Here is a 14,633-nt window from a genome sequence, read left to right as displayed (position 1 = left end):
TAACATTGAATTAATTATTTAATAATTCTGATAAAGATAATCGATAAAGATATCGAATATTATATTTTAATGAAATTCATCATTTTTCGCCATATTTGACTAAATATATACATATGTCATCGAAAAAATTATAATCACAATAATTTTATTTAATCGATATTTTTATATATATACTTGTCATATTTATTTCACGTTCTTATAAGAAAGGAGATATTAAGAAAAATTATATTTTACCATATATATAATATTATTTATCTTCATTTTAACAAAATAATATAATAATAAATTTTTTTCAAACTTTTAACAATATCAAAATTTTTAAATTTTTCAGATGCAATTATAAGAATGCGCATCGTAATTAACGACATATGGAATAAAAACTGTATGTAAAAAATTATTATGATTATTTATTTATTTATCCTTAAAAAGAATTATGAAAGAAACAGATTGTTTGGCGACGTGTGTAACAAGATTCGATCGATAAATTAAAAAATGCGTGTGACGTGATATAATATAAAACAGCGAGAGAGAATGATTGACAATGTTATTTAAGAACATGCAAACTATATTATGAATATGAGAAAAATTGTTACAGTGGTGTCTATCGATCAATTAAATAGTTAAATGGAGTATAAAAAGGTGATATTGTGCGTGAATAAAATGCAAACGAGGAAAGTTGACCAGAGTTTTATCATCGTTGAATCATTGTGCCACATTCCATATCATCATATTTTACATGAAAGGTAAAACCAAAATATATTCATTATCATGAAATATTAGATAAACTTTAAGATGTGACTCAATGTTTCATCGCTATAATCGTTGTATGAAATTTATCGAAACCATCGATAATCTAGAGGACTTACATTCCATTAATCATAATCCAAATTTTTAATTATATTACTTTAATGAAAATTGTTATTGTACGTTAATGTTTAATTTTTCAAAAATTTTTAGATTTAGTTAATATACATCGAAATAAAATACAGATATACACATATTGTATACAAATGATCTTATCAATTTCTCCTTTTTATTTTTACTAAACTAATTTTTTTTTATTGTAGATAAATAAAAATTACGCTTATTTTTTACGTTCTATTAAAGACCTCTAGATTTTCGTCTGATAATGAAAACGAAATTTATACATCTGATCGTTATTATTATCACATTACTTTTATCATTTTCATTTTTATATCAACCATCATTATTGCCATCATTGTAATTACAACATGGATTTTCATGTTATATGAAACGTTGCTTATTATCTCGACTATCTTTTCGTAATTTATAATTTTTGCATTACAATACGCTCACATGTAAAATATTATTATATACTAATCATGCAAAATATATTACATACACAATTGCACATACATATATATATGTGTGTGCGTGCGTGTGTGTATGTGATTTATGTGAAATATTACAAGCTATTCAATTATTTCTATTCAATTAATTTCAAAATATTTAAAAATAACGCCAAATTTGTTTTTGACATTTAATGATTTCAGAAAAAAGTTAATAACAAAAACTAGTTTAAATTTTTTAGTAAAAAAATTTTGCTCTTATCTATTAATCCCACTAATTTCAAAGATAATAGTTTGCAATATTACACATATATATAATACTTGTACATATACACGATCATGCTATGCATTCACAATCTGATGTTGTTTCGTGTTTCAGCGAATTAGCAAAAATCCAACAACATAATTACATGTCTGTGTAATTTCTACAAAATTTATCTATAAAACTTATGAAAGAAACGCGAATCAACCAAAATGGAACATTTTCAAAATATACATTCATTGAATTTAAAAATTCTTATGTTTTGATATGTTGATAATCTTGTTATCATATTTTGTCTGTTATACTATGTTATTTATTCTTTCTTATTATTCTTTATATTTCCCACTTTTATTTGAAATATATCCAATACATATCAAGTTAAGAAAAGAAATATATTGTGACCAATTCTGTATGAAATTTTACATATGTTCTTGTTTATCCAAAATTATATAAAATGAAGTATTGCTAAAAAAAATAGCATTTCATAGAATATCTGCTTTTCTTTTGTAAATGTTAATAAAGCTTAGCATCTAAGAAAACGTTATTTATTGTACATTGCAAAAGTGCGATTTATTTAAACAAGATTTTTCTTGTTATAATATCTGTTCTGTATACAAAGTAAAATATTTATATATTTTAATTAGTTTCTTAAAAAGTGAAACACTATGTAAAATGCAATTATTGTCACAAAATAAGATTTACTACAGTTAATACAATTATCTTAATAACATTAACATGCGATACATTCTGATATAAAACATTCAATTTATTTATATTTATTTATTCCTACAAACATTTGCACTGCTTGTCTAATTTTCAATCATATGAATTTACCATATCCAATGGGTGCTCTTAAATAGACAGCGGAACAAAAATTATACGATATAAAGTGGTATACATACATATACATATAAGAGATTGACATAAAGGATGGCTTTCTTAATGGAATAAGCTATCTCAGGGGAAGGTAATTTAAAAAATCTAATAAAACTTCAAATTCTATGAATTTCAAGATATTTTACTTAAATACCTCCTTTTATTTAACATAATATTATCACATAAGTTAATTTAATTTTTATTTTAAAATAATTTCAGTAATTAAATATATAAGAAATAAAATATGTGATTATTTATTAATTAACACTTAATTTATCTTCATAGATTTTTTTAATTATATATTTTCTTCAATTTATGATATAAATTATTATAGCAATATGCTAAAATAAATTATATATGAACAAAAATACAAAAATATATTGCATATCACATTTTTGTTATATATTAAATTTTTTTATTTTGCATGTGTCATAAATATATTTATATCATTAAAAATATTTTAAATATATCAATTAAGAACAAATATATTTTTCATTCATACTTTATTAAATTATTTTTTTAACTACAATAATATTGACTGACATGTATATATGTAGCATTATACATGTATTATAAACAATATAAAATCTTTGCTTCATTTTTTTTCATACATACTTCTAGTTAAGTGTTCCCCTGGTACGTATACTTTACCCAACTTTTCCTATAAAGAATAACCTCTATAAATATTAAGATCTCTATTATATTATTTAATATATATAATATAATTATTTAAAGTTGATAAAAATAATTTTAAACAGCAAAAAATTTTAATTTATTTCTTTACTTTTTAATAATACTCAATTAATAATTCCAAACAAAATAATTTTTTTTAAATTATTTTCTGATTTAATTCTAAAAAATAAATGAATAAAAATATGAAATTAATCATAATTATAATTAAAAAACAATAATATTAATATAATTAAAATTATGATAAAATATCTCAATAATTTGAATTTAGATTATTTAGATTAGAGAATTATTATTTAGATTAGAGAATTTAGATTATGTCAATCAAAATAGATCAGGTTTAAATCAGAATTTGAGTTAAAGAACGGTAAAATTTTGATATAAATTATTGTTAAATTTGAATATTTTCTAAATTTAAAAATAGTTAAAAAATTTTTGGAATATTTATCGAAAGTTATTAAAAAATATAGAAATTATTAAAAAATACTTAATCTTTTAAAACGAAGTTTAATCACAAATGTATTTGAATGCAAATTAATACTAATATATTTCTTAAATAAAAAACATTAATTATAAAATATATTAATTATATAAGAATATTTTATATTACCAATTCTATTTGACGAGCATAAGAGATGTGAGGATCCGAAAATATGTCGTACAAACGATATCGTCGAGGCTCAAAGTATACTGTGTGTAACAAAAAAACAAATATAGATGTCATTAGCACATTTCCTGGTGTAAATTTTTCAATCATTTTAAATATTTAAATTCTTGAAAAATTCAAATTTAATAATAAACTTTTCTTTATGATTACGTTGAAAACATAACCTTTATACAATAAAGCTTTACTAGTGCTGCCACACCAGTGAGTTACATAAGATATATATATATATTTTTAATTGGTTAAATTATTATCACGTTTAAAGTTTGTTTTCACATAAGAAATAAAATTTATTTCAAAAAAATAGTATATACAGATTCAATTAATTGAACATAATTTAAATATTCAATAATTAAAATTTTCAATTTCAAATATATAATAATTAAATATATGATTTTTTAAAATATCCTTTTTCTTATTTACTGATATTAATAACAAAAAGGAATAAATAAAAATATGTATACAACAAAGGTAGTTTCCAAAGATAAATTCACTAAATCAAAACAAATACATTAATATAATAATAAAATAAAAAGAAAAAAGAAATTAATTTATTTTCTTTTTTTGTTTTTTGAATATATGATTTATAAATATAACATAAACGAATATACATGAAGTATAAATAATTCTATTAAGCATTAAATTACATATATTAGAATTAATTTATTTTATCCCTTTACAAAATTGTATATGTAAAATTATCGAAACTGAAAGTAGATGGCAGCAGCAGTATCCAAAGAATCAAGCGATGTAAGTGAACGTTGTCAGTCGATCGTTGGCTGCGACCGTAGGAGGACAGTAGAATCGACAGTCGCATGCTATTTGAGTGTAAATCGGGATTGGTTGACGGTTCTCCCGTAAGCCCCACCTACCAGGTGGTCGTTCGAAAGTGTAGTTGTGTAGTTCCTTACGGCGAAACGACGGGCGCTGCTCTCTCCTGAACGTATCCAATCGCGAGAAAATCTGAAATGAGACGTATCGGTGCGCTAATATGTGACGGTTGAGAGAAAACGAGGACCAGGAACGTGTGAGAGGGTGGTCTACGCGCGGGTGTTACCACTTTCGAAGCGTGACGAAGAAAACGAACCGCGTAAAGAAGTGGCAAAGGTGGAGATCGTGAAAAAGATCCGCGTCGAAAAACAAAAGAAAACGCGTGTGCGCCAGAGCTTCGTGTAAGAAGAATCCTCTATTTCGGGGGGGGGTTGTATATCTTTTTCTCTCTTTTTTTGTGCCTATCTACCTTCTTTTTTTCTTTCTGTTTCTCTTCGTCTTTACTCGATTTGTTCCGAGTGAAAGTATCATTGCGGCAAGTGTTTTCTCATCGCGTAGTATGCGCCGTTTCGTATCGCGGGGTAACAAGTAGAGGTAAAAAAAAGTGTTTCGTTTAACCAACAAGGACGTCAGCTGTGTGCGCTTTTACGAGGGGGACGTGTGCGAGAGAGAACCCACTGTTGAGAGACAGAGAAATGGCGGCGCTGGTGGCAGGTGTCCAGTATGGTTTGTCGTCGCACAGTAATTTTCACGAAAACAAGTCCCTGATCTTCGTGAAACTCACCGACTCGGCGCAACGTGCCATCGAGGACTTTCTCAGAAATCGGGTAAGTAAATATTATTCTTTTTTCATGCCATTCTTAGCGATATCTTTTCCTTACGTATAGGCTAGAGTTGCAAACTTGTATCGTGTATATACGTATAGATGTATGTATATGTACGCGCCTCTGCACGCGTCACGAAGCAGTCATGTGTGCGTACATGTGTCGTAATGTCGTGCCAAGAAAAGAGACACCCGATCGTCACTCGCTTGCCATATTTCGTATAAAATTTCTTTACTATACGATCAAAGAATTATCGTGTTTGTTCACAGAAATTAATATAAACGTTATTATTTGAATCTACAATTATTATGGCATCGGTAGGAACAATAGAAAGAGATATCAGAACTAAAAGTATCAGGCCACGTTGGCTTGCTAGCAGCTGCTTAATGCTCCACGTTTTTCCTTCTTAGCTTATAACGGTTAGAAAAAAAATCGAACACAATTCAATTTAAAACAATTAGGAATGTCTTTTTCATCAAGTTAATATGCTCGACTACATCATTACGGTATATCCGTATGGTTTGACAACGACATTACGTAATAAGGGGACTGACAAGGCAATTCACTTGCTTGATTTATTTTCAGATTGCGGAAATTTCAGAAAATTTATTTAAATGATTGATTTATTCGTTCATATATACTAATTTTTAATAGAATTATTTGAATCATCTTTAAAAATTACTTGCTTTTAAACGTGATTTTTGTAAAATAACTTTCTTTTAATTTCATCATAGCTAATGTTTTGAAATATCTTTTTTTCGCTATGTAATAATAATTTCGTGCTTTCATAAAGGTTATGTTTGGCCACCATTTGGGTTTTCGATTTTATAATATATTATATTCACGTTTATCTTCTTATAGATTAGCTTAGAGAATATAAGAGAATATAAAAAAATAGACAGGGAAAAAGTGATATGAACTACTATGAAAAGAATCGACACAATTTAAACGAGTTTTATACCTCCTGACATATTCTAACCTCTTAGACGAGATTCGAAAGTAAAGTCGTCAAAGGGGCGTATGCCTTTCATCAAAATATATCCGTGTTAAATCGTATATAAAGCTTCGAAATATTTTTGTTGTTAATATGCATATATACATGTAAAGAAAAATCAAATTAAAGTGAAAAAAATAAAACTGAAGACATAAAAAATATCTATACGAATTTTTTGGATTACCGTTTTGTTTTTCTTTATTTTTTTTTTTTTAATTTCGTGATCATATGTCATTTGAACATATTTATGAATCGATTCGATTAATGCAATTTCAAGACGAACTTTATATGTATTTTGAAATTTTATATGAATTTTATGATAACTTTTTCAAGTTAGTGTGAAAACTAAAATGTGAATCTTCTGTTTCCATATGTTACTCTTGTCGCTTGTCAGTTCAATGATTTATCACTTATACATTGGTTGAATAAAAAATTATTTTTGAGTTTTCCTTATCTTTGATTAGGAATATTTCAACGTTTCATTATTTTAATATATATAACGACATTTTTTTTAATCATATTATTTAGTTAAACGAGTCACATATGTATATATGCATATTACATATTCGATCCTATAGGTAAATTTTTTATACATAAAAATCAATATTTTAATATTTAAATATTTTTATTTTATTATCCTACAAATTTTAAATTAAAACAATTTCCTAATTAATTTCTTCGCGAATAATTTGCAAATTTTTCACAATTATTTATTGATTAACTTTGCATAAAATTGGAATGTAAAATATTTTACAATTTTCTTGTTTTTATTTTTATTTATTATGAATATAATATAATCTAGTAGATTATGTAGTATAAAAATGAAAATTAAATTCAGATAAAAATAGAAATAAATAATTTACATGTATATTTTAAATAAGTTTTTCGTAGTAAGTACAAACAATCTCCAAATCGATAAACGATGTACACGAAGAATTCGCGAAATTGCAATTGGAATGCGACAAAGCATTTATTCGTTCCACATCAGGAAGCAGTTATATTATGCACGTAGTATAACTTTTCGTGCGGATAAATATTTGCTTTTACGACGTTCAATATTATAATTTGTAATATTTCATATTTTAAGTAATTGATCTGTTTTCTTTTAAATATTCTGATTCATTTCGTGAATTCACGGCGAATTTTTTCGTAAAATTTGAAATATATCTTGACAAAATTTCTTTGTTAAAGGTTAGATTCATTGCTACGTTTCTATATTTGTATAACATGAAAAAAAAAATAAATAATAATCTATAATATAATAATTCTACATTAAAAGTAGTAAATATAATCGTTTATTTAGTTCAAATATTTCAGTTAATTCCGTTACTGCTCATTAATGGCCACCGCAACGCCACTGGTGGTCAGTATGGTAATTAACGCTTTAAATAAAAACGAATGTTCTTTTTTGCGGAAAATGCAATGCTTTTTACAATGAAATCGATTCGTATGAGACGAATTATTTGAACGAATAGCAAAAAATATAATAAATAGCGAAAGAAATAAGAAAAACCTATGATATTACTTTGAAACACAGCACGTGCATTAGATTCGAATCTTCTTCTTTTTTTTCGGGTACAGTTGTATAATGCTGCGGTCAAGTGTCGTATACCTATTGTAGATATGGCTGTTGAACAGGGAAAAAGAATCGTAATGTAGTTTTATGGCCATCAAATAATTCAGGCCAAAGAGAATTACATATTGACAATGGTATTAACTTTGAATGTCAAAATGAATTTTGTATAAACGAGCATAATAAATAGAGAAATGTATTTTTGACTATTTAGACGAAGAATATCCAATTCATTTTAGTTATTTGATTTTTTCATTAATATTTTTTTGTATAATTTTTTAATATTAGTCATTGTAGATACTTGAAGATAAATAGAATTAATTTATTTAAGTAGAATTTATTTGACGACGAATTATAAATTAACAATTAATATTTTAACATTATTCCAAATTTCTTTAGATTTTCTTTTCAATTAAAGTAAAATATTTCTTTATCTCAGTCTTGCCTATTAAATATATTTAAATCGCGCGTTTGTAAACAACGATACGTTTTCATTTTTGTCTAATGATTGTGTCAAGTTCAAATTTTTTTGAGGGGAAAAAAAGCACGGATTAAACACAAGAACGTGTGCCCAGGGTTGTTTAAAAAGCAACGCAAGATTCACAGGCCTTCCGGGCTCCCAGAGGCCAGTTCGACCTGGGTACGTGGCACATAACCCCATAAGAAAAGAGGCGTGGGGCCCCCTTTGAGTAGCACAGCTGTTCCTCGAAACTTGAATAACGATCCAGGGGAACAGGCCGCGCCGACGGCTGGAAATTTTACAAACCGAGAATAAGTATTGCCTCGTGATTCGAATCAAGGCGTCGTGAAATAGTCCCTGTCGTGCGTATTAACCGGTTGCCGAGCGTATTTGATCAATGGTTTCCCTATAATCTTGGAACTATAAAACTAGATTTATTCGAAATAATTAGGAACTCGTAGATACGAATATTTTTGAAGAAAAATAATTCTATCGAATGGAAGAGAACGAAATATATATATTAAGTGTTCTTTCTTTTTTTTTTTGAAAAAAGATTTTTTTTTTTTTTTTTTTTTTTTTTTTTTACTGAAATCTTATTAGTTTACAAGTTAATACGCGTGCAATTGTTTTCGCTTATTTTTTCCTATAACCGTAGAGAATTTTTCGTTTTCGTTATTAAAAATTCATTTTTTTTTTTTTTTTTTTTTTTTTTTAATATACATACTAAACACACACATATTAATTTTCAAGCGCTGAATATCAAATTGTTTCAACGAATAATCACACGTACTCAATTGTCATATATAAGAACAAAAATAAATCGATTTTTTCATGTTGAATGATACATACGAATTCGATGTGAGAAATAACGCTCGCGTATTTTTAACGAGCGAAACATTTAGAAAGCGCTGGGGTTTAGACGATTATAGACAGTTTGTTCGCGGAATACAAGCAAACGTTGGCTTTTGCCAACCATGGACGTGAGGATATTTTTCTTCTTTTGATTGAAGTTTTTTTTTTTTTTTTTTTTGAATCGATCCTTATTTCCATCGCGATCCGATTATTATGATTCCGCATTCACCACGTTCGAAAATTTTCTCATCTCGTTCGTATTTCTCGTTATGCTTTGAAGCGCTGCTCGCTTGAAATAGAAATCGGCCTTTCTCGACGTTATTTGAATTAAGTTTCTCTGTTCCGGAACACATGATTCTTCTGCACGTTGGTTTTCAAGTAGCAATACGTATGATCGAGGTAGCTTTGCCAATGGTTGGGAAACAGATGTGTCTCGTACAGTTCCTCGTGGCGACATCTTTACTTTGTCGATAACAATAATACCTATTTCACTTCAACCCTTCCTTTCTTACTGCCCGATTTCCTTAATATTACCATTCTTGTTGCTATTTTATTGTTGGACCTCCTCCTCCTCCTCCTCCTTCCTCCCTCCCTCTCTCCCTCTCTCTCTCTCCCCCCTCCCCTTCCTCTCCGTTTATTTCATTCGTTATTATTTTTTTAATTTAAAATTTTATAAATTTCGTTTCGTATTTTCATAATTTTAAACTTTTATTCGCCCATTTTTTTTTTCCTTTTTACAACTTGATATAAAAAGCATGTATCGTGTATCCCATTGTTTCAAAACCTTACTAACTTGTTAAATCTAGAAAAGGTTTAGCGTGAAGATTACATAAGCTTGAAATTGTTTAGCATTTTCTTTATTCAAATATTCAAATACTACGTATATTTTATTCAAAGATATATCTACTGCTTACCAAACAAAACGTTACATAAATTGTTTATGCTATCAAAGATTGTTGTATCAAACTCGTTTGTTTGTTCGCAATATTATTTTAAATCGGGGAAAGATTAGATTTTAGTTATTATCGTTTTTGTATTATTTTATTTTTATACACATTATTGATATCCTCGAAGTAATAAAAGAACGTCTTCGTTAATCTTTTATTTCTACTTTTATTTCTTTGAAAATATTAATTTTTCGGAAAAAAAAAAAATTCAAGATACTATTAAGGTAAACACGTTAAAACATTAATTTGTTAATTTAATTTATCGACTAAAGTATAAAAATACATTTTTGCGATTATTGACCGAAGAATTTTCTCCCTTGTGATAATTTGAGAAACACGTTCTCCGAGATATATCATATCTATGATTCTCCCTTCAACACTTGCTCAACTATTGACTTTATCGAAGAATCAAAGATTAAACTTCTTTCATTAATTCTTTTCTTTAATTTAAATAACACAGAAATGTCTTGTTATTCCGCGACACTGACTTTTATCTGTCACAATGATTTTTTATCTATTAACTTTATCCATTAATCTATGACTTTATCTATTAACGATTCTAAATATATATTTAATTAACGTTCTGTTAATTAAATTATCGACTGAAGATAGACATCAATCTGCAGAGCTCGTGTAACATCGTGAAAAGGTTAATGAACGCGAAAAAAAGAAAAGAAAACAAAAGAAAACAAAAAGAAACTTTTTTTTAAAAATTACACTTCCCCGTAATACCCCTTCCTTTCTTTCTTCGTATCTTGATTTCTCTCGAAGCTTCCAACTCTTATTCGTGTCTTATAAATCTGTCTTCGTCATCTTGATCATTCGACGAAGCACACTTATCAGGCCCGATTAGGTAACGCGATCTGTAAAGTGTCACACGCATGCGCCGCGCGAAGTTTAACGACGCCGTGGCGCTCGAACGCGTTCCGGAAATGTAATTACACGCGCGTCAGTGTCATTACTGCGAGACGGTGAAATAGCACGCGTGTACGCACCATCGCACTGCCTTCTGTACCATTCGAATCGACGAATCGCGTTGGCAAATCTAGAGTTTAGCGTGCGGCCTGCGATAAATTGCGCGAAGTGAAAGTGAATGGTCAAGATGAATCTCTCTCTCTCTCTCTCTCTTTTCTCCCTCTCTTCCTTCCTTCCTTCCTTCCTTTCTTTCTCTGTCCGGAGAAGCGAATAATGTCAACGATTAAAAGTCGATCTTTTTTTTTTTTTTAAACTCTTATTTCTTTCCGTCGTTTCAATATATTTTATAGATACAGAAATGGATAGAATGGTAAATCTCGAAATTTAATTAGTTTTATTCGTTAAAAATAGAGGGGAAATAAGATTATTTTGAAAAACTGGTGGTAAGAAAAATTCGAATCGAATCGTTTTTGTAAAGCATCGACTATGATCATGGTACGGTTAATTGTTAACTTCGATCGGATATTCGAAGAGAGACGCGCGCAAATTATATCGTTCTTGGAGAATAATCGATCGACGAGGAGCGAAGAAAGTTAGATACACGTTCTAGAGTCAGAGAAAGAGGGAGATACGGCGTGCAATTTATGTGCAATAGAGCTGAAATTACACGCGAAGAATCAGCGTTGCGTGTGCCCGTTACGTAATTAAATAAAACTGATGCATAAAGTTCAAGCGATACACATACATTAAGCCACACTTTGAGATTCGAGCCTAAATGTTGGTGTTTGCGTCGTTGATGATACCGTTCTCGTTGAAACAGAAAAAAATGTTGATAAGAGAATGGTTGAGAATACAATAGACGTTCGAGCACGCGGTTCAATTATATGCAGATTTTATTCTTTTAAAATTTCAGCGTTGGTACAGCTCTTGTTGCAGCATCTAAAAACAGTGCCTCGCTAAATGCCGCGTTTTCTAGCCTCTCTAGTCAAGTATCGCGTAATTGATGGACTCTTATGGGTTGTGGAGAATTAGTCATAAAACTTAAAGTCGTAAAAAAGTCAGAAATAGAATAAAGAGGAAAGAATCTTTATATTTTTTTCTATCCTATTATTCTCTAATTAATCCTTAACTTTTTCAAAAATTTTAAAGAACATTCATGGTAAACGCATTTTAATCTTATTTTCGAAGCGACGTGTTTCATTGGCGATTTTTCGAAAATCACCAACTCGTTTCTTCACCAACTGCAGGTTTTAAAACCTGGTGGTGTATTATTGTCTATAATCTGATTATAAGATCGTTGCTATTATATAACCTTGAAAGGACATATACTAATCTATTATTACGCCATATATAGTGCATAAAGAGAGATAAAAGGATAAAAGTAAGTGGATATATCATATAATTTAACGACTTACATCATTACTTGCTATATGCAGTCTATAATCTTCAATTATTTGTCCGTAAAAAAATTCTTCTCTCTTATATATATAAATTACAAGAATTATTTAAAAAAAAAGAATAAATCTTTCGATTAATTAAAAATTGGCGATAAATTCGTGATTAAAAATCATCACGAATTTCGAATATTCTAAAAGATGGAACGAGCTGCTTAAGCTGTTGTGTCGAATGACGACAGAAAGTGAACTCGCTCGTCAAGTTCGTTTGTCCGACCTGAATCACCTAAAACGATACTTTGGAAACGAACCTTTCCTTCCACCTGCCCGTTTCACGTGCATACGACGAGATTCACATAGAAATAAGGGTCACTCTCTTTTCTGAAGACCTCGGACTGGCCCCTCCCTTCCCTTCGCTCGGCCTTCATTTTATTTAGTTCTACGCAGTTCCTTTGATCGTTCTTTTCATTCCGTTTCCCCGAATGGAAGATTTCGTCCACCTGCTTTGAACCAAGCATGAACTGAGAATTACAAGAAGCAGTGGAAAGAAGTCAGAATTGGTCCCGTATAAAATATATATATATATATTTTTATATACTGTTTATGAGGCGAAACATAATTGTTCTTCACTTTTCAAATTATTCCAAACAAATTTATCGCGAGAGATGAGGATAATATTAAAAAATATATATATATATATATATTAAAATTATTATTTCTAATTGCCTAATCATTTTATATCCACATTAATACAACCGTGTTATGAAATATTTTACCGTGAAATTGAACGCGGACACTCGTATCTCATATTCAAAAAAAAAAAAAAAAAAAAAACTAAAAGAAGATAATGGAATAGAACGAGAATTCCGTCAGAATTCATTCATCTGCCGCATGATCATCGAAGAAAAACATCCTCTAATCGAAAGATGGTTTGGTGAAGCAAATTGTTGTTTGCAACAATAATCGCACGATTCGAATTCGCGCGGATTCCGACAAATTGGATTTTCAATGGAGATCCGTCTATAGCCGGCCGATATATGGCAAGCGTTTTCACCAAATTTCGTGCCGAGCCAGAGAAATCGGGGCGGGGAGGAGGGGGGTCGGCTGCCACGAGAGTAGAATTCATGCGACGATCCCGTGTTCCGATCGTTCTGCTCAAATTATTCTCTGGACGCGCGTATATTCTCCAGCGCGGAATCAATTCGTATGCGAAATGGAACAATAACAACAAACGCACATTCGGGTTTATTTCGAAAAGAGGTGGTAATCGGATATCTACGGGTATATTTATTGGTTAGATCGTTATAGATGGTGAATTAATTGCGAATGTGGAATATTTAATTATCGCGTTATGATCGCGTTCCTCGAATAATACATTTAATACCAGAATTTATTTATCGTTGTTATAACATTACTCTTGTTTCTATCTTTATATACGTACTGTTTCTTCTTGTTGTTAACTCTTTTTAAATATCCTAGAAATTTCTAACAATTTCATAGATAGAATCAACGGTATAATTAATGAAACTAATTGTAATGATACGCAATGATAGCGACAGATTTCTTTTTGACGATGTACATCGACGTATCTTTGTCGTTCTTTCAACGCGACGATTTTTTATTTCCCAGTCGGGCGCGAAAAGCTGGGAACATCAATTTTCATCGAATTCAACCATCTATTCAATGCGTTTTCCCTGCTTCGTCGAGTCCATCCCAGTGTAGAGATTCGAAAAATTTTATACGCTGATCTACTCTTCTTTTTTTTTTCCTTTCAAGTTTTTGAAAAATTTCATCAAAGTAGATATATAAATATATTCCTTAACGAAATTTGAGAAAAAGACTTTCCTCGTTTCAATCCCTTCGATTCTTTCTATCTATCTTCGATCTTTCCAGGGTTAAACGAACGAAATGAATTAACTAGGAATACATTGATACTCTGACTGATAAAACTCCAAAAACCAGCGGATCGTTTTAATTATGTTTCGCGGCCAAACGAGTTTTCCACGCGTGTCGAAAAAAGCCCTAAAAAGATGAATTTTGACGAGTACGAATCCAAAGCGAGCAAGATTGGCGCGAAATTATCCGTGGAATGCGTGGATCA

At 29.4% G+C, this 14,633-nt stretch overlaps 2 protein-coding genes and 2 long non-coding RNA genes across 19 annotated transcripts in view; 2 read left to right on the top strand and 2 right to left on the bottom strand.

Annotated features, from left to right (window-relative positions):
* Nucleotides 1–2,578, top strand: part of unc-13 (protein unc13 homolog) — a 101,191-nt gene extending 98,613 nt beyond the window's left edge. For 10 of the 16 annotated variants that reach the window (XM_086907326.1, XM_086907325.1, XM_086907321.1 and 7 more), the window contains one exon: nucleotides 332–2,578. The gene's annotated coding sequence lies outside the window, so the exon portion shown is untranslated. The remainder of the gene's footprint in view (nucleotides 1–331) is intronic. The other 6 variants (XM_086907323.1, XM_086907320.1, XM_086907317.1 and 3 more) reach the window with 2 other exon arrangements.
* A 356-nt stretch (nucleotides 2,579–2,934) lies between these two features.
* On the bottom strand, nucleotides 2,935–4,297 carry LOC147657777 (uncharacterized). Its single transcript, XR_015291813.1, has 2 exons — nucleotides 3,749–4,297; nucleotides 2,935–3,109 (listed from the first exon to the last, which is right to left on the bottom strand). It is a non-coding gene; the product is annotated as an uncharacterized LOC147657777 (long non-coding RNA).
* A 143-nt stretch (nucleotides 4,298–4,440) lies between these two features.
* On the bottom strand, nucleotides 4,441–6,591 carry LOC147657776 (uncharacterized). Its single transcript, XR_015291807.1, has 2 exons — nucleotides 6,359–6,591; nucleotides 4,441–4,765 (listed from the first exon to the last, which is right to left on the bottom strand). It is a non-coding gene; the product is annotated as an uncharacterized LOC147657776 (long non-coding RNA).
* Su(Tpl) (Suppressor of Triplolethal) overlaps nucleotides 4,755–14,633 on the top strand; it is a 113,618-nt gene continuing 103,739 nt past the window's right edge. Inside the window, exon 1 of the mRNA XM_003693882.4 lies at nucleotides 4,755–5,400. Coding sequence (XP_003693930.2) covers nucleotides 5,269–5,400 — 132 coding nt within the window. The 5' untranslated portion in view covers nucleotides 4,755–5,268. The remainder of the gene's footprint in view (nucleotides 5,401–14,633) is intronic.

This window comes from Apis florea, unplaced genomic scaffold (assembly GCF_048593485.1).
Source record: "Apis florea isolate Af1SG1 unplaced genomic scaffold, ASM4859348v1 contig_2839_pilon, whole genome shotgun sequence".
In the NCBI taxonomy this organism is placed as follows: Eukaryota; Metazoa; Arthropoda; class Insecta; order Hymenoptera; family Apidae; genus Apis; species Apis florea.
This window is presented reverse-complemented; position numbering and strand designations above follow the sequence as displayed.